This window comes from Oscarella lobularis, chromosome 9, assembly GCF_947507565.1.
Source record: "Oscarella lobularis chromosome 9, ooOscLobu1.1, whole genome shotgun sequence".
NCBI lineage: Eukaryota > Metazoa > Porifera > Homoscleromorpha > Homosclerophorida > Oscarellidae > Oscarella > Oscarella lobularis.
Window position 1 is genome coordinate 1,289,361 of NC_089183.1, and position 20,208 is coordinate 1,309,568.

The 20,208-nt window shown below is 43.4% G+C and overlaps 4 protein-coding genes and 2 long non-coding RNA genes across 8 annotated transcripts; 3 read left to right on the forward strand and 3 right to left on the reverse strand.

The window, feature by feature from the left end:
• Nucleotides 1-462: 462 nt before the first annotated feature.
• Nucleotides 463-2,116, reverse strand: LOC136191366 (tigger transposable element-derived protein 6-like). Its single transcript, XM_065979690.1, has 2 exons — nt 1,107-2,116; nt 463-1,042 (listed from the first exon to the last, which is right to left on the reverse strand). Exons 1-2 carry the CDS (start codon nt 2,114-2,116, stop codon nt 463-465), a joined length of 1,590 nt encoding a protein of 529 aa, XP_065835762.1.
• A 1,050-nt stretch (nt 2,117-3,166) lies between these two features.
• Nucleotides 3,167-5,809, forward strand: LOC136191367 (signal peptide, CUB and EGF-like domain-containing protein 1). Its single transcript, XM_065979691.1, has one exon. It carries the CDS (start codon nt 3,167-3,169, stop codon nt 5,807-5,809), a length of 2,643 nt encoding a protein of 880 aa, XP_065835763.1.
• Nucleotides 5,810-6,671: 862 nt separating this feature from the next.
• On the forward strand, nt 6,672-8,358 carry LOC136191291 (uncharacterized). 2 transcript variants are annotated; one of them, XR_010670822.1, is made up of 6 exons: nt 6,672-6,841; nt 6,942-6,982; nt 7,031-7,646; nt 7,705-7,806; nt 7,865-8,041; nt 8,098-8,358. It is a non-coding gene; the product is annotated as an uncharacterized lncRNA (long non-coding RNA). The 2 variants fall into 2 exon arrangements; XR_010670821.1 differs by having other exon boundaries at nt 7,705-8,041.
• On the reverse strand, nt 7,823-9,994 carry LOC136191288 (uncharacterized). The gene is made up of 7 exons (XM_065979617.1): nt 9,860-9,994; nt 9,210-9,618; nt 8,680-9,155; nt 8,558-8,617; nt 8,443-8,487; nt 8,330-8,383; nt 7,823-8,279 (listed from the first exon to the last, which is right to left on the reverse strand). Exons 2-7 carry the CDS (start codon nt 9,230-9,232, stop codon nt 8,143-8,145), a joined length of 795 nt encoding a protein of 264 aa, XP_065835689.1. The 5' UTR covers nt 9,233-9,618; nt 9,860-9,994; the 3' UTR covers nt 7,823-8,142.
• Nucleotides 9,995-10,216: 222 nt separating this feature from the next.
• On the reverse strand, nt 10,217-12,089 carry LOC136191292 (uncharacterized). Its single transcript, XR_010670823.1, has 4 exons — nt 12,025-12,089; nt 11,012-11,442; nt 10,488-10,961; nt 10,217-10,441 (listed from the first exon to the last, which is right to left on the reverse strand). It is a non-coding gene; the product is annotated as an uncharacterized lncRNA (long non-coding RNA).
• Nucleotides 12,090-12,230: 141 nt separating this feature from the next.
• Nucleotides 12,231-19,727, forward strand: LOC136191274 (uncharacterized). 2 transcript variants are annotated; one of them, XM_065979601.1, is made up of 33 exons: nt 12,231-12,436; nt 12,496-12,594; nt 12,651-13,009; nt 13,058-13,143; nt 13,233-13,307; nt 13,364-13,462; nt 13,519-13,617; nt 13,677-13,775; nt 13,829-13,924; nt 13,976-14,074; nt 14,129-14,233; nt 14,291-14,389; nt 14,435-14,533; nt 14,584-14,699; nt 14,748-14,841; nt 14,903-15,001; nt 15,055-15,153; nt 15,214-15,312; nt 15,369-15,467; nt 15,532-15,630; nt 15,682-15,780; nt 15,844-15,940; nt 15,992-16,092; nt 16,141-16,192; nt 16,251-16,327; nt 16,401-16,466; nt 16,519-17,124; nt 17,210-17,419; nt 17,477-17,599; nt 17,654-18,739; nt 18,790-18,853; nt 18,904-18,960; nt 19,088-19,727. In XM_065979601.1, exons 3-33 carry the CDS (start codon nt 12,910-12,912, stop codon nt 19,399-19,401), a joined length of 4,713 nt encoding a protein of 1,570 aa, XP_065835673.1. In that variant the 5' UTR covers nt 12,231-12,436; nt 12,496-12,594; nt 12,651-12,909; the 3' UTR covers nt 19,402-19,727. The 2 variants fall into 2 exon arrangements, with proteins under 2 accessions (XP_065835673.1, XP_065835671.1); XM_065979599.1 differs by having other exon boundaries at nt 13,976-14,233.
• Nucleotides 19,728-20,208: the final 481 nt, after the last annotated feature.

Below are 20,208 nucleotides of genomic sequence, written 5' to 3' on the forward strand. Positions count from 1 at the left end.
TTCCAGGCAGTATACCAAAACAAGAAGCAAACCAATGCAAACTTGCAGTTTCATTGCGATGTGAGTCTACTGCATGCGGCGCCGCGACTGAATGAATAGGCATTGTAATAAGCATTGCTCTTATAGAGGCAAACGCGACGCGGATAAACGAGACAATCTGATGGGCGGTTACTACGCATATAGCTTCTAGTGCTATTAGTCTCGCTGACTCTACACTGCAATGCATACTACGGAAAAATAGGCCAACCGTCAGTGCAGTGCTTAAACGGGCTAACAACAGAGGTAGCCTTATTTTGAATGGTATAAACCTAAGAACTTCTCGAAGACCGGATACAGTCGGACCTCGTTAATCCGGTATCTTTTGTCAAAGAAGTTTTTGCCGGATTAGAGAGGGTGCCGGTTTAGTGAAATTTTTATTTGAAACGTTGCATGTTTATTAGATTAGCTACTGTAACGTCATAGTTAGTCAACAGAGAAGTAAGATGTAATTTTGGTTTGAACCTGAGGAGAAAATCGCCGAACTTCAGCAACTCGTCTAAAGAGCATCTTCGCGCAGTCGTAATCCTTCTCATTAAAGCCAGGGTGCTCTTCAATGCAAAAAAGAACATCTTCTAGTGCTTTTCTAGCGTCACACAGAGTCACATGTCGCAAGAGATCGCTGCCGCCTTCGGGTTCGTCGTCGCTTTCGTCGATTTCGGTCGGCTGAATAACATTTAGAATGAAGTCGTCGGTAACTTCTTCTGTAGTGGCAACATCATCGTCTAGCGCTAAGAATTCTTCAGCACTAAGCATTGTTTCGTTTACAGGCGAAAATTCTTCAATAGCTTTTTGCAAATCTTCAATACCACAAGTAGGGTCATCGTCATCTTCGCCATGCTCGGGCTCATCATCGGATGCTTGTGGAATTATTCCTGTGTGACGGAAGCAGTTGGCTATTGTTGAAGCCTTTACAGACTGCCAGGCGCTCCTAGTAAAATATATTGCTTGCTTCACGTTTATCCTAGAAAATTCCTTGCCGTCGTCAATTTCGTCAATGTAGTGCCTGGTACAGAAATAAAAGATTACCGGTATTCAGTGTCTTGAGAAAGACTTTGTAAACCAGTTACCTCATTAGCATTGTCTTGTAGTGAACTTTAAAATTCTGAATTATTCCAGCATCCAACGGCTGCAGATGAGACGTTGTTGCAGGCGGAAGGAATTCTAGTGTTGTATTGCTTAGTGAGATATCCTTGTAACTATGACTTGAAGCGTTGTCTAAAAGAAGCAAAACGTTGCGATTTTTGGCTTTCATTTGGCGGTCAAATTCAAGAAGAAAGTCGCGAAAAAGGAGAGCCGTCATCCAAGCTTTCTTGTTGTGACGGTAAGTGACAAGTTTTTGAACATCAAACTTAGAAGGAAAACAACGCGGTTTTGCAGATTTTCCGATAACGAATGGTTTCAATTTGTGTGATCCGTCAGCATTAGTACATAAGGCAATAGTGATTCGGTCTTTGCATCTTTTAGTGCCGTGAACCGGCCCAATAGCTAGGGTCTTATTCGGTTCCAAACGATAAAACAAACCCGTTTCATCAAAATTGTAAACATCACTAGGATGATAGTGGCGTACTATCTCTCGCAAATGTTCTCTTCCCTTTTCAACACGCTGCGTGTCGACTCCTCCTGCTTCCCCGTGACGCACCTGCATTTTAATCCCGTAGCGCTTTTTGAATTTTTCTAACCACCCTCTTGAATAGCAAAAATCATTAGGTAAATTAAGCTCTCTTCCAAAACACTTGGCCTTTTCACGAAGAATTTCGTCACTAATGGGAACACGACGGGATTCCTTATCAGAAAACCACATGAAAAGCGCCTTTTCCATGTCTTCATGCTTTGCAGCACGAAGTCGCTTTGAGGAAGGCTCTGACGTCAAGCTAGCTACGGACAGCCACTTATCTTTTTCACGAAGGATGTCTCCCACTGTTGATCTCCCTATTTTGAAGCCGTGACGACGTCCAATCTCCGCCGCAACGTACTCCTGTGACTTTCCTGGATGATCTTCTTTGAATTGGCAAATTTCCTTTTTCACAGAGAAGGAGACATCCGTTCGCGATCGCTTCCTTTGGCGTACAGAAGACATCACCCGTTAAACACGTTCTGTGCACGTGGCCTGCTAACGCGCGCAGACAATAAAAAAAGCAGCCGGATTAACAAAGCTGTAAGCAGAGGATATTCACCGTTTTGAGCTACAAAAATGCCGCCGGAGACGGAACGCGAAGGCCGGATTAGAGCATGCAAAATGTAAAGAAAACCGTTCGTTTCTTTTAGAACCTTGCCGGATACTGAAGATGCCGGATTAGTGAAGACCGGATTAACGAGGTCCGACTGTACAAATACGGTATATGCAGTAGCAGGAGTAAACTAATTAGGTGACTGAAATATATTTGTCTCGTGGCTCTTAGTTTAGACTTCAGTGAAACTAGATGTTCTACGTCTAGTATAACTATAACGTCCTGCTCTTAGGAAAACACACAAGACGTTGCCCCTTGCAGAGCTAGAATGAACACTTACCATGCGCAGAGTATCCTTGCAGGAATTGCAGGTGCTCTCGTTGGCGCCGTCGGCGCAGTCCGGCGTCAGGAATTGCAGTTGCTCTCGTTGGCGCCGTCGGCGCAGTCCTGCGTCAGGTTTCATGCCCTGAAGACGAAAATAGAACGATCAGGAAGCCTGCACATCTTTATTCGCTTCCGCAGCCGATGGCAAAAGAGAAGTAAAAATAGGACACAAAACAACTATGTTTGAATTCGAGGTAAAAACAATTCATGCCTTCCTCCGCGTCGCCTTCTGTAATATATATTTTGCGCTCCTGATTGCTTTGGGACGGATTTTCCTTCTAGAAAGGAAGAAGAAAGGCCATACAGTTTCGGTTACTGTCTCGTCTCATCGTTTTCCTTCCGCGCAGGACGTGATCGTCTGGTGCATTTCTTATTTTCTCTTGAATAGGTACACTACCAAGAAAGTCTGAGACTCCGACGCAAGAGACACGAGATATCATGCAGGGGCATCATGAACCTCTTCGGGGCATGGGTAATGTACAGCAAGCGCAATAGACCATGCAGTTGCCAGACAGTCTTTCGTCCCGCTGACTTCCTGCGCTGTACATCATAAATTGCAAGGTTGACTCGCGACCATGCATCCGTGTAGTGCAATGAAACTGTCTGTGTGCGTTGGCTTGCTCCTTGTTGCCGTGTACTGTGCTGCTACACTCGAGCACGATAAAAGTACAGAAAATTCAAATCAATCTGCTGTTCTAGCAAAAAGTCGAAGAAAGAGAGTACTTGGCATTGTTGCTGCAGTTTGGGTTGCTTGTGCTGGTGGGTTTACTTTAATTCTGTTTTTATTAAAAGCCGGGTGGCCGCTACTGATTTCTTTTGCATGTGCAGCCGGAGTCATTTGCAAATCTAAGTCGAATCCGGCTCCGCCTCCGCCACCAAGAAACTGCGCCAAGTTACATACGCCTCACAATGGAAAACTTAGCTCTTCAAACAAAGATCACGGCGAAACTGTATTGATTTCCTGCGATAGAAATTACATGTTACCAAAAGGAGCAAGCAGAAGTCTCAAGTGCAATGATGGTGCCTGGTCTCACGCTGTGCCAACATGTGTTGACATAGACGAATGCGCGTCTACGTCGAAACCGCACGGTTGCTCTCACAGATGTATCAATTCCGACGGAGGATTTCGATGCGAATGCAGGTTAGGTTATGACCTGTACAATAACGGCAAGTCGTGCGCAAAAAAGTGCCCAAATGGATGTTCGTCTCACGGGTTTTGCAATCAGAAAAAAGCTCCTAGTGGCTCTGCTCCGCCTGAATACGAATGCAAATGCAGCCCAAAGTGGAAAGGCGATAAATGCGATATAGCGATCTGCAGCCCGGAGTGTTTAAACGGTCAATGTGTCAGTCCAGACCAATGTTTCTGTAATCTCGGCTGGGTAGGTACTTCTTGTGAAACAGCTATTTGTTCTCGTGGATGTATGCACGGTTCGTGCGACAAACCTGAAACCTGCACATGCAACAGCGGTTGGCAAGGGCCAACTTGCAACGTGCCTGTTTGCACGAAGGCGTGCGAAAACGAAGGGGTCTGTACAGCGCCGGACACGTGTCTCTGCAGAGGAACCGAGTGGAAAGGAGACACCTGCAGCGAGCCGGTGTGTCAAAACGGTTGCGAGAACGGAGGAACGTGCGTCGCACCTTCCAAATGTGACTGCTTGGATGGCTATTCAGGACGTCGGTGTGAAATCACCAGCTGCACAGACATGTCTCCTCCTAATGATGGTCTCGTCAGTTGCATGACGTTCAACAAGCAGCGGGTCTGTAACGTTTACTGTAACGAAGCGTATGGCTTTAGCTATGATCCAGACAATCCGTTTGTATGCGGTGAAGACGGGGAATGGTCTCACGAAAAACGGCAGCTTCCGGTTCCGGAATGCCTCGAAGCAGATCCACTAGGAATCATTGCAGTGGTTGAAACTAAATTTGAATATCCTGGAGACTGCGACAGCTTGTCCCCAGAAGAAAAATCGAAAATTTCCGGTCTTGCTCTTCAGGCTTTGAGAGACGAGTTTTGTCCCTGCAAAGATTTTACTATCAGCAACTTCGACGAAGTTGAGTGCGGGAGAATAAGCAAACGAGATATCAGAGCTACGAAAGTAGATATAGTCATCAAATTTCGTGTCGAAGCTTCAGCCCATTCAAGAAGGATTCTGAATACAAAATACTGCAATGTCACTTGCAGGACTGCCGCAGGGAGACTTGTAGGCGCTGTGCGTGCCGCTGCAAAACAACTTGTTAAAACAGTCGAAGATAATCCGATCCGCGTCGAAATCAATGAAAAATCTCTTTCTTCAAAAAGTGCGACTGCGAGCAGAGTTCAGGTTAGCTGCGGCAATCCCGGTCAGGTAAAGATCGGCACCCGATGTATTGTGTGCGGCAAGGGAAACCGAATCCGCGGAGGAAAATGCGAACCATGTCCTATGCACACATATCAAGGTGCAGAAGGACAGAGCGAATGCATCGCTTGTCCAACAGGAACGGTGACTCTCTCGAAAGGCTCAAAGTCGCTGAACCAATGTTTTCGACTATGTCAAGTTGGTACGTATTCTTACAATGGCACGCAACCTTGCACTCCATGCCCCATGCATTCATACCAGCCGGAAGCAGGGCAGGTATCGTGCCTTGCATGTCCAAATGGTACAATAACTAGAACAAAAGGAGCATCTGATGAGTCAATGTGCGTTCCCGACTGCACTAATAGCTGTCTTTACGGACACACATGCGATGGGTGCCGATGCATTTCAGACTACAAGGTGTGCGATTTGACGCAGGATTGCGTCGACGGCTCTGACGAAAGAAATTGCGAATCGTGCGAAGGCTTCTTCTGTCCTGTCGACTATCTCGTATATCAGCGCATTTGCACATCTTCATTTGCTGCAGTGGCGGAAATCAAACAAGTAGTTAAAATGGGAGATGAGACGACAATGATGGAATGCGATGTGAAAGAAGTTCTCTATAGCGACAATAGCACAAACGCTACGAGTGTAAACAGCGGTCATTTTTATCTCGGATCTAAGGCGGTAGCATGTGACTGTCCTTCTATTCAAGCCGGCCGCCAATACATGTTCACTGGTCATAGGAATCGGGACGGTGGGCTCGTGGTCAGCCACGACGGCATTTTTAAGCCGTGGAGAGAAGACACTCAACCGGAAATTTCTGCGGCAATTTCTCTGGTGAAGAATGGGAACTGTTCGCTTACTTACGGCTGGGACGAATGAAGAGAAGACGGCTGAAATTGACAAAAAAAACTCTAGCGCTCTTTCGCTGGAATCTTTTTTCTTCAAAACCATTTCTCGTACGAATAGATTCATTGGACTTTACTTCTCTTACTTTGAATAGCAGTCAGCTACTCGAGGAGATCAAAGGAGGTTCTAGAGACCCTTTCCCGTCGTAATATTAATTAACCATCACCGAGGGTCTGCAGAGTCTCCATCTTGACTGAGAATAGAGGCAAGGACCGCTCGCGCGTTCCTCCTCCCCAGTAGAGATTTGAAGCATTGGTTGATGTCATAGAAACAGAGTAAACTTCACACCGTAATTCTGTAGCGAATAATGGCCAATGCCCACGAACTGTCCGGGCTCAGACGTGCCTGGCCTGGCATCAAATTTAAGTTTGAACACGCTAAACAGGATTTTTTCTGCTGCTCAAACTCTTTTTTTGTCCAATTCCATCACTACGCGAAAGGGGCGAAAGAGGCCTCTTTCGATGAATCTACCACCATGAACTTACTGTATAGAGCTATCTACCAATCTGCTGCTAACCAGTACCTATAGTACAGCTCGCGTTTGAAGCATCGCAACTGCTAATTTGTCTGAGGAATTGTTCGCGTGCTTGAAGATGGAGTATCGGGCACCAGCCTCAGGCTAATTCTTTCGTTTTCCGCTTTCTATTCTTTAGTTTGTGACACGAGCACCGCGTTTGGGCAGGCGAAAAAGTAACGCCAACGCACCGTTATAACGCTCGGCGCGTTCGCGTGTACGTATCTGCAGCATAGATAGAAGAAGCCTGCAGCATCCAGCCAAAACCTCGCAGCGAAATGTACGGGACTCCCGTTTCTAAACACACGTGATAGACTTTTATGGCCTTTTCTAGAGCGACGAAGAGTTTCTTTGTCCAAGCAGCCGTATCAGGCCGTTAATCGTGCTGTGAAGATTAGGTTCTTCGAGTTTTTCGAAGAATCGGGGTTCCTTTCGGGAAAAAGGGACGTTTTGATTCATCGCTTTGCTTGATTGGCTCAAATCTAGCTCGGGTGAGTACGTAGTGAAACTAGAACTAGTACCAATGCAGCAGAACTCTTTGCGAGATTCATAATCAAACCGTTCAACGATACGCTTTGTTTGCGTTTGCAGAAATCGGGGTCTCTTTGAGGAAAGTCGACATTTCTGAGTCTGTAAGTGTCAGCGGCTTTTTTTAGACGATTCTTGACTGAATTTGTTAGTCGAAATGTCTCTCCGATACCTGTGTTGCGCTATCGATCGTCTACCCAACCGCCCATGGCCAAATTGAAAACTTTTCTCAAGTGGTCTTAGACAAGTAGCCGAAGACGACTGAGTCGGCAGTCAATAGAAAAACTGAAAAAAGAGGATAAAGGAGACGAGAAGGAAGGAAAATTTGGGCTGTTGAAGCTTCTAGCAAATTCCAGAAGAAAGGCGAAGAAAGAAAGAAAAGTGGAATAGGACCAAAGGATGTTCTAGGTCCACGAGGAGACGGAACAGACAGGTACAAGTAGACTATGCGCTCCTTGAACAATACACTATGACCAAGGACCACAAAGGAGTTGTTACTTCCTACTTTCCTAGATCTATTGAGGATATGCCAGCTTCTCTTTCAACTTAGGTACGCTAGAGTTTCATTTACCGTATATGTTATGAGGGCAATACGCCTTCATCTTATGGACTTCTCCTAAAGAAACCTCTCACTGAGGGAGCAGCACATCTCCTTAATAATCATGTTATTTTAGCTGTCACTGCCTTTGATCTGAATTTGATCTAATCTAATCTAGACTGCTGTCGCTTGTACCATGCAGAGAGTTTCTGTCAGTCTGAACAAAAAAGGTCTTGCGCAGCAGCCACTGACTCTTCCTTATTAGTGAATATGGCTTGGTATATGTAGACTAGGTTTTTCTCCTCTAACGTCTCGGTCAATCAGCCCCCATACAATACCACGTTGCAAGCACCGAAGTTAATCGACGTAGGGCCCGGATAGCACTTCGATGTGAGGGACCGCTTGAGAAGTCACTCGACTTTGTCCTTCTCTCGAAATTTTCTTTTAGCTCACCACTCATTTCATGCGACTACAGCTTTTGTCTCTAATCATCAAATAATTCTACGTCAATAGTCCGAATACCGTTGCCTGTCATTGAAAATGGCGGCGACACTTTATTATAGGCGACCGCTGGTGGTCTGCTGGAGTCTAACGTTAATATTTCCTACCGCTCGCCGCTAAGAATGTAGGCCAAATGACAGTGATCTAGACATTCTACCAACTGGTTGTTTTCTAAACCAGACGGCCAGATGCTAATAACGTCGGTACGTTTGATAATGTTTATGCCTATGAGTCTTCTTCATCTGAAGATTTAAAATCGTATCTTAAAGTTCCTAAATAATTTTTGGTTAGCGCGTTGTATTCTTCGTCAGAGCTAGTAGATGAAGAGGTTTCGAGAGCGCTGATCTCTTCTTTACGTCTCTCTGCAAAAGCTTGTCGTTTATAAATTTGACGCATTAGCAGCTTTTCTAACCTTTTTCACTTATAATCTTGCCCTTGATTTCTGGATGTTGTTTCTCAAGGAAATCTTGATTAATTAAAAGCAAGCGTTTTGATTGCCTTATTAGTGCAGCAGTAAAAACTTACCTAAAGCTGTCTCAACTAACGATTTTGTTCGCCTAAAGTTTTTATCTAGTTTAGAAAGGCTATGTCACTTTTAACGCTTCAAATCGGCGGAAGTCTCTCGCTAATATTTTCTCACCTAATGCGAACTGTTTAACTTTCTTCACCGTCCGAATTATTTTTTCTTCAGCTTCTAAGCCTAAAAGTTTCATTGAAGTTCTCCCAGTAACGTTATAGCGCATTCTCTCTTAAGAGACCTACTTTGCACAAGATCACCACAATTGTTTTCACGTGCTATGTCAGCGGGTGTTCCCTCACAACTTTCGAGAGACCAATCAGCATCTGCGTCGGTCAAAACTCCTAACACGTTTCGGCTTCCGCACTCTAGTGCTCGCATAAGCGGGGTCCATCCAAAGGCGTCAAGCTCGTTTACGGCAACGCTTTCGTCGTGGTCAAGAAGTAGTTTCAGCATGGTTGGGTTGTCGAGGGCTGCTGCTTCATGCAGTGCCGTAGTGACGCCCATTGTCATGAAGGCACTTGCTCCTATCTCCAGCAATTCCCTCGCAGCATCGACGCTGGCAGCAATTGATTCGCGCTCCTGACATCTGATGTGATTAAAGCACCAATAGCTTTTCCAGAACTTTGCTTTAGTCGTTGCCAGTTGTGTTCTCTCTAACTCTTGTACCTTTTTTACATGCGAGCGAGAGCACCATTCGGAAAAGGCGCTGTCTTCAGAACTAAATTTTACATGTAGTTATACCAAATTGTTGATGAATTACTCAGACACTCACTTTCTCTTGAAAGCACAGACCATGTCCAGAGTGAACTTCCAGGTGTGATGACAAGCCTTTTTTGGATCTCAATATCTCGTTCGCACAGTCTTTGTGATTGAATAGAAGGGCTAGAAAGAGAGGAGTGAAGTTGTTATCGTCTTTGGCATCTACGTGTCCGCCGTGATTTTGAATCAATTTGCAGACGCGTGCATGTCCTTTTATTGCGGCTAGATGCAGTGCCGTAAAGCTGAAAATCTGATGCTTCGGATCCGCTTCATGTGCTTCAAATAATAGCGACAGGACAGCATCTTCACGGCCATAAAAAGCAGACAAGCAGTAGCATTCTCCTGCCGCTTGCCTTTTGAGACAGTCAGGAATCTCATTCAAGTAAGCGTTAATTCGATCGGAAGTTTCGTCAACAATAGATCTGCAATATAGGATACCTTATTATCATCACCCTATTTTAGCCAGAACATAAGTGCGGCGTCATTTATTTCGCTTCCTTTCCGCCCTAGCTCGCGGCCCACCCTCTGTCTCCGCCCCCCACTCCTGTTGGTGCAACTTTAATTATATGATATGTTGACGTTTAAGTCGCTCACCACACTAACCTTACTAATCCTCTACCGGGCGAGGTATAAATAAGCTTGTGTATACTAGTAATTGTGTACCTTTTGACGATTCGCTTTGTTTGAAATCGATAGCGTGGCCAGTCACTGGCCGACATCTTTTTATATTAGAACCCTTGATATGGTTTGCTCTACATAAACAGCTCTGACGAAGCTTTAGGACACTGTGCTTTCTGATCGTCTCAATATGCAAAGTGATCATGTGCAGATACCGTGACGGGAACTTCAATTTCCCGGGTTTCTGTTCTCTGGTGGTGTGTGTTGAGCATAGGAGAGATGTTATAGATATTTTTTCATTGTGGTACGCATACATGTATAAAAGAATCAGATGCATGTCTTGGCTATGCCGCAAGTGAGAAGTACACAAACACCGAATTTACAAACTTGGAAAATCACTTTTTGGGAAAATCACTTTTTGGAAAATTCACTTTATGTATCCATTTTTTGAGCTGACAAATTTGGATTCAGGCTGTCGTCTTTCAGATGGTCTTTTTTCTGCAAAGAAACCATTTGGCAGTAGCATTTTTTTCTGACCTAAAAGAACGTCAAAGAGATCTGCAATTTCTTTTCTCAAATCAGCTTTTCTTCCAAACACTTTTTTAGTATGACAGTCGTCTTCAAAGCCTAAGGAGACTTGGATGAGTTTAGAAATAACCCAAATGATACGTACTTGGTACAATTTCGTCGCTTGCATCACACCTCACTGCTATTTCTCGAGCTGTTCCTTCAGAACTTTCAATCAGCCAAGAAGCGTGTCTGTCACTCAGCACTTTCACAGCACTTCTGCTTTCACATACTAGTGCATGCATGAGCGGAGTCCATCCAAAAGCGTCAAGCTCGTCGACAAAAGCGCCTTTGTCTAGATTTAATATAAGTTCCAAAATGATTGGTTTGAAGAGAGTTGCTGCTTCATGTAGGGCAGTAGTGACACCTATCATCATAGTAGCACTTGCACCGCTCTCAAGCAATTTCTTCACAGCATCAACTTTTGTAGCATTCAGTTCTACCTTCTGGCGTCTGACCAGATCAAAGCACCAAAAGCTTTTCCAGAAAGTGGCTTCGTCATTGACCAGTTTTAGGCACTCCAGTTCTTCTACATGCATGTGAGCGAGAGCGCCACGTTGAAAAGGACATACTCTCAAGACTAAAGTATAGGTTTTACGCGATTTAAAGGAACATCATTCACACACTCACTTTTTCGCGAACTCGCAGACCATGTCTCGAGTAAAAGTCCAAGTGGAAGGACACGCACATTTTGGATCAGCTTCGCATCGCAGCATTTCTCTAGCGCAGTCTTTGTGATCGAAAAGAATCGCATAGAAGAGAGGAGTCAATTCCTTGTCGTCTTTTGCATTGATTAATCCTCCGTGTGCCAGGATCGTTTTGATGACAAGTACGTTTCCTCGAATTGCGGCGACGTGCATAAGCGTCAGGCCGAAAATTCGATGCATAAGGTTTGCGTCGTATTTGTCAATCAAGTACAGCAGTGCATCTTCATTACTCCCATAATAGGCAGAAAAGAAAAAGCATTCACTTGCCGCTTGTCGCTTGAGGCAATCAGGAAAGCCAATCAGGTACTGTACTCTTTTGGTAAGGCCTTTGAGGGTGCTTCATGAAGAACAAATCTGTGCAAGACATACAGCAATGAAGTAAGCATGATGACGCTCCGCCCCCTTTCCCTCCTACACGTAGGCCAGGGCAGGGCACTCCTTGGGAAATGTTTGTCTATGCTACCAATGGTCGCTTATATTTACCAGCAACTTTCCCTCATGCTAAGGGTGATTTGCTATGTCGCGTTAATTTGTCTCTGGTCTCCAATTTTAGTAGAATCGCGACGATTTTGTAAGAAACCCCGCAAAAAAACATTAGAATAACCTTGCAAAGGAACATTGTTGGGGAAAAAGCTCGTCTTTACTTATTTATTGGGGACCAGAGATAGCCCGCGTCAATTTTCGTCATGCGACACCGGGACTCGATCACAGCCCTCAATTAGATTCCGACCCGTAAAAAGCGACGATCTGCACTACAATTAACTTTGAGGGCTAAAGAGCTTTCCCAATTCGGAGAGGACGGACAGATACACTAAGGCGTCGTACGCCCACGCCAACTTATGGAAGCCGCACCGCGTGACATGAAGGTACCAGTAGCCTCGTATCTTAGAGTCTAAGATACTGATTAACTAATAGAAATACTTTAGCAGCATGTACCATGACGTAATCCGATTAGATTGGAGGAGATCGAAGTAGCGTTCACCGTTTCCACGCTTTGTGTTCGACATGAGTCGGTTTCTCTATAGCTGCATGCCACGCCTCTCGCTGCTATTAGGACGAATGTACGGGTCTCATCGTAGATGGTCTCATCGTAGATGGTCTCATCAGCGAGGGGGATGCGCACCAACGTCGTCGCGTGCGATACGGCGAGCATCGTTTCGGCGGGGACCGTGCCGTGAGTTGTGCATGCATGCCGTGGTTAGTAAAATTGTGCCGTCAATCGATCGATCAAAATGGCGTAGAGAACGCTGTGTCAGGCAGAGGCTTCAGAGTGTACTGATCGCTGCCCTCGCTGGACTGCCCGGACTGCCCGGACTGCCCTGGACTGGCTTCTCCAGGGCTTCTCAGCGTAGGCTATAACGCGCGCGTCCTGCCTTCTTTTTGCCGCATGCATCTTTTTGCGTTTAGTCGTTTGACGCCGTCTGACCATAGATAAAAGAGAACATCTTCTTCAGATTCCTGTTGCTGACGTTAGAATGACAGATACTAAGCTCGGAGCTTACGGAGGTTAATTGCCTAAAAGTAGTAAAACAGCATAAGTATTGGTTTTAATTTCTGTTTAGGAGTGAAAGTGGGCTTCTGGCGCGGCCCGATGCCCTGTGGCTGTCAAAATATCTTTTGAAGTCTTGCACTCCGACTACTACCTTCTTCTCTTTCAGCGAGAGATTGCCGTCTGCACTCGTTCTCAGAACGAAGCGACGAACGAACTAAAGGGGGCGTTTTTTATGTTGAGGGTGGTGACGTCATCGTCGAGAGATCCCGTTCAGTGGTCAGTTGAGTGAGCCTTCAGTGAAATCGGCCTATACAAGACAATTTTAACCGATGCGCCGACGAGACTATAATCTCCTTTCCGCCGTTAGTAGAGGAGACATCGACAAAGTAAGAAGGCTCGTGCTCGAAGGCGCCAAGCTCTCTTTGACAGGTAAACGACTCAAGGCAATTGGTTTCTAATTGGCTAAATGCTGTGCAGGATTGCGCCCGCTTCAATTGGCTTGTGAGAAGAGATACAATGACCTTGCTCTCTTCCTGGTCGAAAACGGGGCACCTATAAGCAAGGTCCGTCGTTTCTGCGGCTTCGTACCAGCTAGGCTTGAAGTTTTCCCAAGCAAGTCTTTTTGACGTTGTGCGTGCTTTTACCTGTATAGGAAACTTTCTATTGTGCGTATGAGAATAGACTCTCCATTTCGACAATTGTCGAAATGATTACTCGGAGCCCTCGGGTAATGAATATATAAAATTAGCCCTATTAAAGATCATAAACATCTAATAACTTCAGGTTGGGAGTTTCGCACTTCTTCATGCTTGTAAGAGCGACCACGTTAAACTAGAAAGAGTACTGATTGGCGTTGGTGCAAACGTCAACATAGCAGACAAAGTATGAGTCATAAGCTAATGCGTATTTAATTAGATGTTATTTAATTAAATTTTTAGTTTCGGAGGCTTCTTTTGTTAGCTGCGTGTGAAAGGAGTAACGTGAAAATCTCTCATCTCATGATTGACGCTGGAGCGGATATAAACACAGCCGACGAAGTATAAAGTTATAATAAATTCTTTTCGTTTCATTTAATTAGTGTGATATGAAACTTTAGTTTGGTAACTTTCCCTTGTTGGCTGCTTGCGAAAATGGTGACATAGAAATTGCTAAAGTCCTGATTAACGCTGAAGCGGATGTCAAGAGAACAGGCGAGGTATGCAGCCATGATTTTCTGTAAAAAATTTATTTTTAGTATACGTTCTCTAGTTTGGGAGATCTCCTTTATTGGCAGCATGCGAGAACGACGCAGAAATTGTTAAACTTCTGATTGACGCTGGAGCGGATGTCAATGGGGCAGACGAGGTATATGTAACCGAATTATTTTATCCGCTTTAAATTTTGAACGTACGAAAGCTTGGGAGATTTCCTTTGCTGGCTGCGTGTCAGAAAAGTGACATGCAAATCGTTAAATTGCTTATTCTTGCTGGAGCGGAGGTCAAAAAAGTAGACGAGGTGTTTATTCGTAAATTGCTCAATCCTCAATTTAATCAGCAGTTTAACTTTAAGAATGAGATGTTTGCTTTATTGGCTGCATGCGAATGTGAGACTAGCGAGGTAGAAATTGTTGAATTACTTATTGCTGCTGGAGCGGAGGTCAATAGAGCAGACGCGGTTTGTAGCCTAAGTTAATTCTAAATCACGATTATCAATGTCCGTTGCAAACTTTAGTACGAGAAATTTCCTTTGTTGGCTGCGTGTAGGAAGAATGACGTAAAAACTGCTAAACTACTGATTGACGCTGGAGCGAATATCAGGAAGACTGACAAGGTAGCTATTATTGTTTTTGAACATGCAAGAAAATTGAAACATTAGTTCGGAGCATTTCCTTTGTTGGTTGCGTGCGAAGAAAGGGCTATAGAATGTGTCAAATTACTGATTGATGCTGGAATAGATATCAAAGAAGCAGACGAGGTATGAAGTCGTGAATCGTTGTTAAGTGAAGCATTACTTTTGAATTGAAGTTGCTTCGGAGATTTCCTCTGATGTTGACTGCCTGTCAAAAAAGTGACGTATACTTCGCTAAAACACTAATTGAAGCTGGAGTTGATGTCAATCAAGAAGCCAACGATATTTTCAAGTATAATTTTTGAGATGCTTGTCTAATTTTTGTTAAAAGTTACTCTAGGAGAGTTCCGTTGTTGGAAGCGTGTGAACAGAATAACGTTGAAGTCGTTAAAATTCTTATTGACGCGGGAGCACATGTTAATACGGCAGATGTAGTACGTTTGCTATTAATTGACTGTGAGTCACTTTTTTTACCTTGCCAATGGCCATCTGTAGTATGGAAACTTTCCTTTGCTTGTTGCTTGTGATAAAAGTGCAGTAGAAATTGTGAAGATACTGATCAATAAGGGTGCAAACTGCACCAAAGAAGACGTGGTACGTGGTAATATTTGTAAGACTTTTCCTCCCAAGTCTTGTTTGTAATTTAGTACGGGATGTTTCCTTTGCTGACGGCGTGTGAGAAGGGTAATTACGAAATTGTTCGAATACTGATAAACGCAGGAGCAGATATCAATAAGCGAGTTGTGGTAGGTGATTGTGAGCTGAATTGTTAGACTAGCTTTTAAATTGCAATTTGGCCATTATAGCATGGGGTACTTCCTTGGTTGGTAGAGAATGATTTTGGTTGCGCGAAAAATACAATCAGATTGATTGACGCTGGAGCAGATGCCTCTAAAGCAGACAAGGTATCTAGTTATCTATGTATCTGTTTAATAAGACTATCACGAGTTTAAAAAACCAGCTTGGAAAAACTCCTTTGTTAGCGGCATGTGAAATAGGCAGCATAAAAATTGCCAATTTACTCATTGACGCAGGGGCAGATGTCAATAAGGCGGACGTGGTATCTTATCATGACTGCATCACTTTATGGCTTGCTTTTGACTAGTGAAACTTTGAATCTGTAGTCTGGAATAGTTCCTTTAATACCAGCTTGTGAAAGAGGTGACTTTGAAATGGCAAAATTACTGATCAATGCAGGTGTGGATGCCAGTAAGGCATACAAGGTAGTCACATATTTTATTATAACTTGTTATGGAATAACATTGAAACTGTAGCTCAAGAGATCTCCTTTGTTAGTTTCATCTGAAAGAGGATATGTTGAAATCGCAAAGTTACTGATCGACGCAGGAGGAGATGTCAATGAGGCAGATGAGGTACTCTAACTTGGTCAAAGCATTACGACTTGCATTTTTGACTAACGTACTTTATGACTTTAGTTTGGCAACGTACCCTTATTAGCAGCATGCAGAAATGGCCACATAAAGTTTGTAAAAATGCTGATTAACGCCGGAGCAAATGTGTATAAGGCCAACAAGGAATGTAGTATTTTGCATGTTTTTATATACGTAACATACCTGATGTTTTAGGCGGGAAGAACTGCGTTGTATACTGCTTGTACTTACGGCCATTATTCAATTGGAGTAATGCTGACGAATTTCTTCACAATTACAAAACGTTCTTCTGATGTGAGAGTACTTCTATAAGAGTATCAGTATAATAATCGCTCTCTTTAGTCCGACGAATCAATTCTTAAGGTCATTCTGAAACGACACCGATTATCTACTGGTTGCAATTAATTTAGAATAGTTTCGCTTGTTATACGTCTTGCGCTGATTTGCTTTAGAAATTTCAAGGGATGCTATTACTCTGGTTAGGATGATTGTTACGCGATCGCCTTTTCTCACAAATCTTCGATATGAGGTACATGCGTCATGTAATTTTAATTATGACCAATCGAAAATTTTGCAACGAGCGCTCTTTCTGTGTATATTAGGGTGACTACCTTTTTCATGAATTGCCTTGCCCTGTAAAACTTCAGCGTGTTTTAGTTGGCGTTTGGGTTAGTCAATATTTCTCCGGACGAATTTTAAACAAGAAGATTTGCTATATAGGTTCAATATCGTTATCGAGAGCTTTACGCGCAAGGCACAACAAAACCAAACGCAGTTAAAATTTGCCTTATCGGAGAAGCTAGAGCAGGCAAAACAACTCTCATAAAATCTTTGCGAGACGTCGACTGGAAAGATGGAGGCGATGACCGGCGCACAGCCAGCGTTGACGTTACCAAAACAAATGTCAAATCCATGGGCGAACTTGTGTTTTGCGATTTTGCAGGCCAGCCGTTTTTTCACAAAACGCACGGGCTTTTCTTTTCAACATCTTCAACGATATTTCTTCTAGTAGTTGACGTCACGCTCGACGATGAGAAGTTAAGAAGATCAAGTCACTACTGGATATCATTTGTAAAATGCAGCGTGTCACTTTCGGGAAAGGCATACGTATTAGTAATTGGCAGTAGAAAAGATCTGCTACCGCAGTCGTCTTTGACAACGGCTCAAATGAGAATATCGAGTCTTGTTGCTTATCTCAAGTCTACGTTTGGGCGATGGTTTAACTTTTCTGAGAATTCTTTTGTTTTAAATTGTCGACAGCGACGCTCAATCGAAATAAGCCTACTTTGGCAAACCCTTCGTAAAGTGAAAAGTAATACTCTCAAGGTAAATAATAGAATGCGATGCGAGTAGTCCTTCCAATGCATAAATTGGAAGCATTACACTTCATTTTAATTATCTGTTATTTAAGGCTGCCGAAAAAGTTCCAAGCATTGTTGAAACGGCAAAGGAGCATCTTTTGCCACTTCTGCGAAATGTTGGCTATACGAAAATTTCACTGTTACAAAGGGTCATTAGTTTCATTTCTTCGACGGTGTCCAACAGCCATCGGCTTGCTCAAGAAGTACGAGAAAATATTTCTTTTGTCTTACGAAGCCATGGTATTTTCAATGGAAACCAGGCAAGTTGATGGTTATATTCTGTAGACACGACCAGTTTCTTTTACGTGCCAATATAGATGAGCAATGTTCGCTTTATCAACGCTGACGTTTTTAAAAGCATTATGTTAGAGAGCGTCTGTGCTGGTTTCTCAGAGCAGGTTCAGAGTCTTCTTGTTGAATTTTTACAAGCAACAGGAGAAGTAATAGTATAACGCTGTCATTTTTTTTTCAATTAAATTTAAAGTTTCATTTAGATTCTTGTTATTGGCGATACCGTTATTTTGGATCCTCCTTGGCTCTGTCAGAGCGTTGTTGGTCCGCTTTTGTCTCCTAAGGATTTTCCAATTCATCTTGATTTCTCTTTATCTGGCACAGCCAATAAAGAAAATATTCAAAGTGTCCTCGAAATATTCAACAAGCAAAAGTGGGTTGATGTTGACCATACGATCTCACTTCTGCGTCGTTTGGAGATATGCTATCTGGTTTCAGAGCAAACAGAAACGTACCAGTTTCCGGCATTAATCGAGGAACAGCGCCCACCTCACGCTTGGCGTGAAAATCCTGAAATGACAGTCTACGTTGGACGCCGTTTAATGAGCGAAGAAATAACGGACATAATAACTCCAGGGACTATGCCATTCATTCAAAGCAGTGCACGAAACGCTTCATGCTTTCGTCCCTTAGAGCCCATTGTTTGGCAAGGTGGTATATTGATCAAAAGGACAATCGGCTCTCATTTCGTTGAAGGGATGATTGCATTTCAGGATCGCGAAAAGGCGATCGATTTCATTGTTCGTGGTCCCGAGCATTCTGAGCAGCAATGCATGAAGCACCTACGCGATTTAATGGACGTAGGAATAAAAGTTCTTCTAGTAAAGAGTCCAGGAACGACTCGAACTCTTTGGTACATCAGCCGCACGGAATTAGTGGCGCTAAAAGACTTTCCTCTTGCACACAAATCGCAGATTGTTGAAGAGACGATTAAAATTTCACAATTCTCAAGCGCAAAAGTGCACCAGAAAGGGATTGAAGACACATTGAAAGATCTCCTTGCTCTTCCGCACGATCATTTTACGTTTATTCCTTGCGAAGCTCTCTGCACCGTCAGCAAACTTCTTGACAAGGACACTGAAGGAAGATCGGCATTAGTAAAGCGTTTGCCAGGTTTTTCATCCGTTGACAGACATCACTGTGAAACTGCCAAGCAAATTCTTACTCGATGGAGTGAACGTCTTGAAGCAAGAACTAGCAGCTTTGTGGACATCGTGCAAGAGATGGACTTGCTCTATGTCTTGGCTATTCTAAATGATAGCAGCGTTATTGAGCTTTCTGATAAAAAGGTGCTGTACGCATAGAATAGTTTTTTAGAATAATTAATCGTTTCTTACAGAAAAGAGATGCTCAAAAAGATTTGACGTTTTTGGAAGAAAATTCTGCGTCTGCAATCGCAGCGAGTACGTATAGTCTTTTGTAAAGGCTTGTTGTCATTTATACTCACTTGCAGGTCGACGTACTCGTATGGCAGTGGAAAGACCTACTGACTTCACAGATTCGGCATCAGGTTTGGCTTCGCGTAGAGTAAATTGCTGGGTCCGTCCAATATAGCTAATAAGTAAAATGAGTAGAGCGCTTTTATTACAAGCATGGAACTATATTCATGTATACATAGATTAAGATCGTTTCTTTAGAATTGTATTTTGACATGCCGGTCACTAAGGACGAAATAATAGAAGCAGCAAAACGAATTCCCGCTGAATGGCGTCGCATTGGACGAATTTTAGGTCCGGAACCAACTTTTAGAGAATATCATTTAGACGAGTGTGAGACAGAGCGTGAACTTCGCGATCGCGCTCAGAAAATGCTAAATAAATGGACAGAAAAGCACGGCGTTCGAGCCACTCGAAGGCATCTTATTGAAGCGATGATCAAAGAGAACCTCAAAGCACGAATATCGGAGATCTTTCTTGTTGCGAACGTTTCAGATTTCTTGCCAAAAAAATAATTGCTAATGCTATGAGGATATGGTACCCTTATCATGTGAGCTGACTGTCTCTACGTGGGCTGTTTTTACTGCCCATCGATTTACTGTTTGTACATATGACTGCTCTTTAGATTTTTTTGTATGCAGTAGCGGTGTACTATACATCTATAGACGGGTTCTTATTGTATTTATTTTTTTTATATTTAGCTTTGATAGACTAGAGGACGTTGTCCGTGATATTATGCAGCTAGTAGTGGAGTTTGAAATTAGACCACAGCGTTAGCAGTGCGTGCATGACGTTGCTAATTCTGTCCATAGATTAAATCTATGCTCAGTGCCGCGCGATTCAGAACTCAGACTAAAATTGGTTTTACATTTGAGGAGTTAGCCGGGCTCTAACAAAACACATCACACGACAGAAACATATCGATTGTCTAACCTCGACTAGAACGCTTTTCCGTTCGAACAACAGCCGCTTTTCATCAAACGTACGATTGGTAGGTACCTATTGCTTTGTTTGCGTTTGCAGAAATCGGGGCCTCTTTTTAGGATAAGTCGACATTTCCGAGTCTGTGTAAGTGTCAGCGGCTTTGTTTAGACGATTATTGAATGCTTTTCTTAGCATAAATATCTCTCCGATCCCTGTGTTGGGCTATCATCTACTCGACAGCCCATGCCAAATTGAATGCAGCAGATGTCTTAGATGAGAAGCAGAAGGCGACTGCATGAGTCGGCAGTCAAGGCCTTAGCGAATAGAAGAACTGAAATAGAGAAGAAAAAAGGAAAATCTGGAGTCCTGAAGGTCCCATCACATTCCAAAAAAGTTCG

Excerpts from the sequence above, each read along its gene's own strand:
- LOC136191366 (XM_065979690.1), bottom strand. The coding sequence starts at position 2,116 with ATGTCTTCTGTACGCCAAAGGAAGCGATCGCGAACGGATGTCTCCTTC. Across the intron at positions 1,043-1,106 it reads TACAAGACAATGCTAATGAG|GCACTACATTGACGAAATTG; the intron begins GTAACTGGTTTA and ends TTTCTGTACCAG.
- LOC136191367 (XM_065979691.1), top strand. The coding sequence starts at position 3,167 with ATGCATCCGTGTAGTGCAATGAAACTGTCTGTGTGCGTTGGCTTGCTC.
- LOC136191288 (XM_065979617.1), bottom strand. The coding sequence starts at position 9,232 with ATGGTCTGTGCTTTCAAGAGAAA. Across the intron at positions 9,156-9,209 it reads GTCTGTGCTTTCAAGAGAAA|TTCTGAAGACAGCGCCTTTT; the intron begins GTGAGTGTCTGA and ends TGTAAAATTTAG. Across the intron at positions 8,618-8,679 it reads TTGTGGTGATCTTGTGCAAA|GCTTAGAAGCTGAAGAAAAA; the intron begins GTAGGTCTCTTA and ends TGAAACTTTTAG.
- LOC136191274 (XM_065979599.1), top strand. The coding sequence starts at position 12,910 with ATGCGCCGACGAGACTATAATCTCCTTTCCGCCGTTAGTAGAGGAGAC. Across the intron at positions 14,534-14,583 it reads ATATCAAAGAAGCAGACGAG|TTGCTTCGGAGATTTCCTCT; the intron begins GTATGAAGTCGT and ends TTTGAATTGAAG. Across the intron at positions 18,740-18,789 it reads TTGAGCTTTCTGATAAAAAG|AAAAGAGATGCTCAAAAAGA; the intron begins GTGCTGTACGCA and ends CGTTTCTTACAG.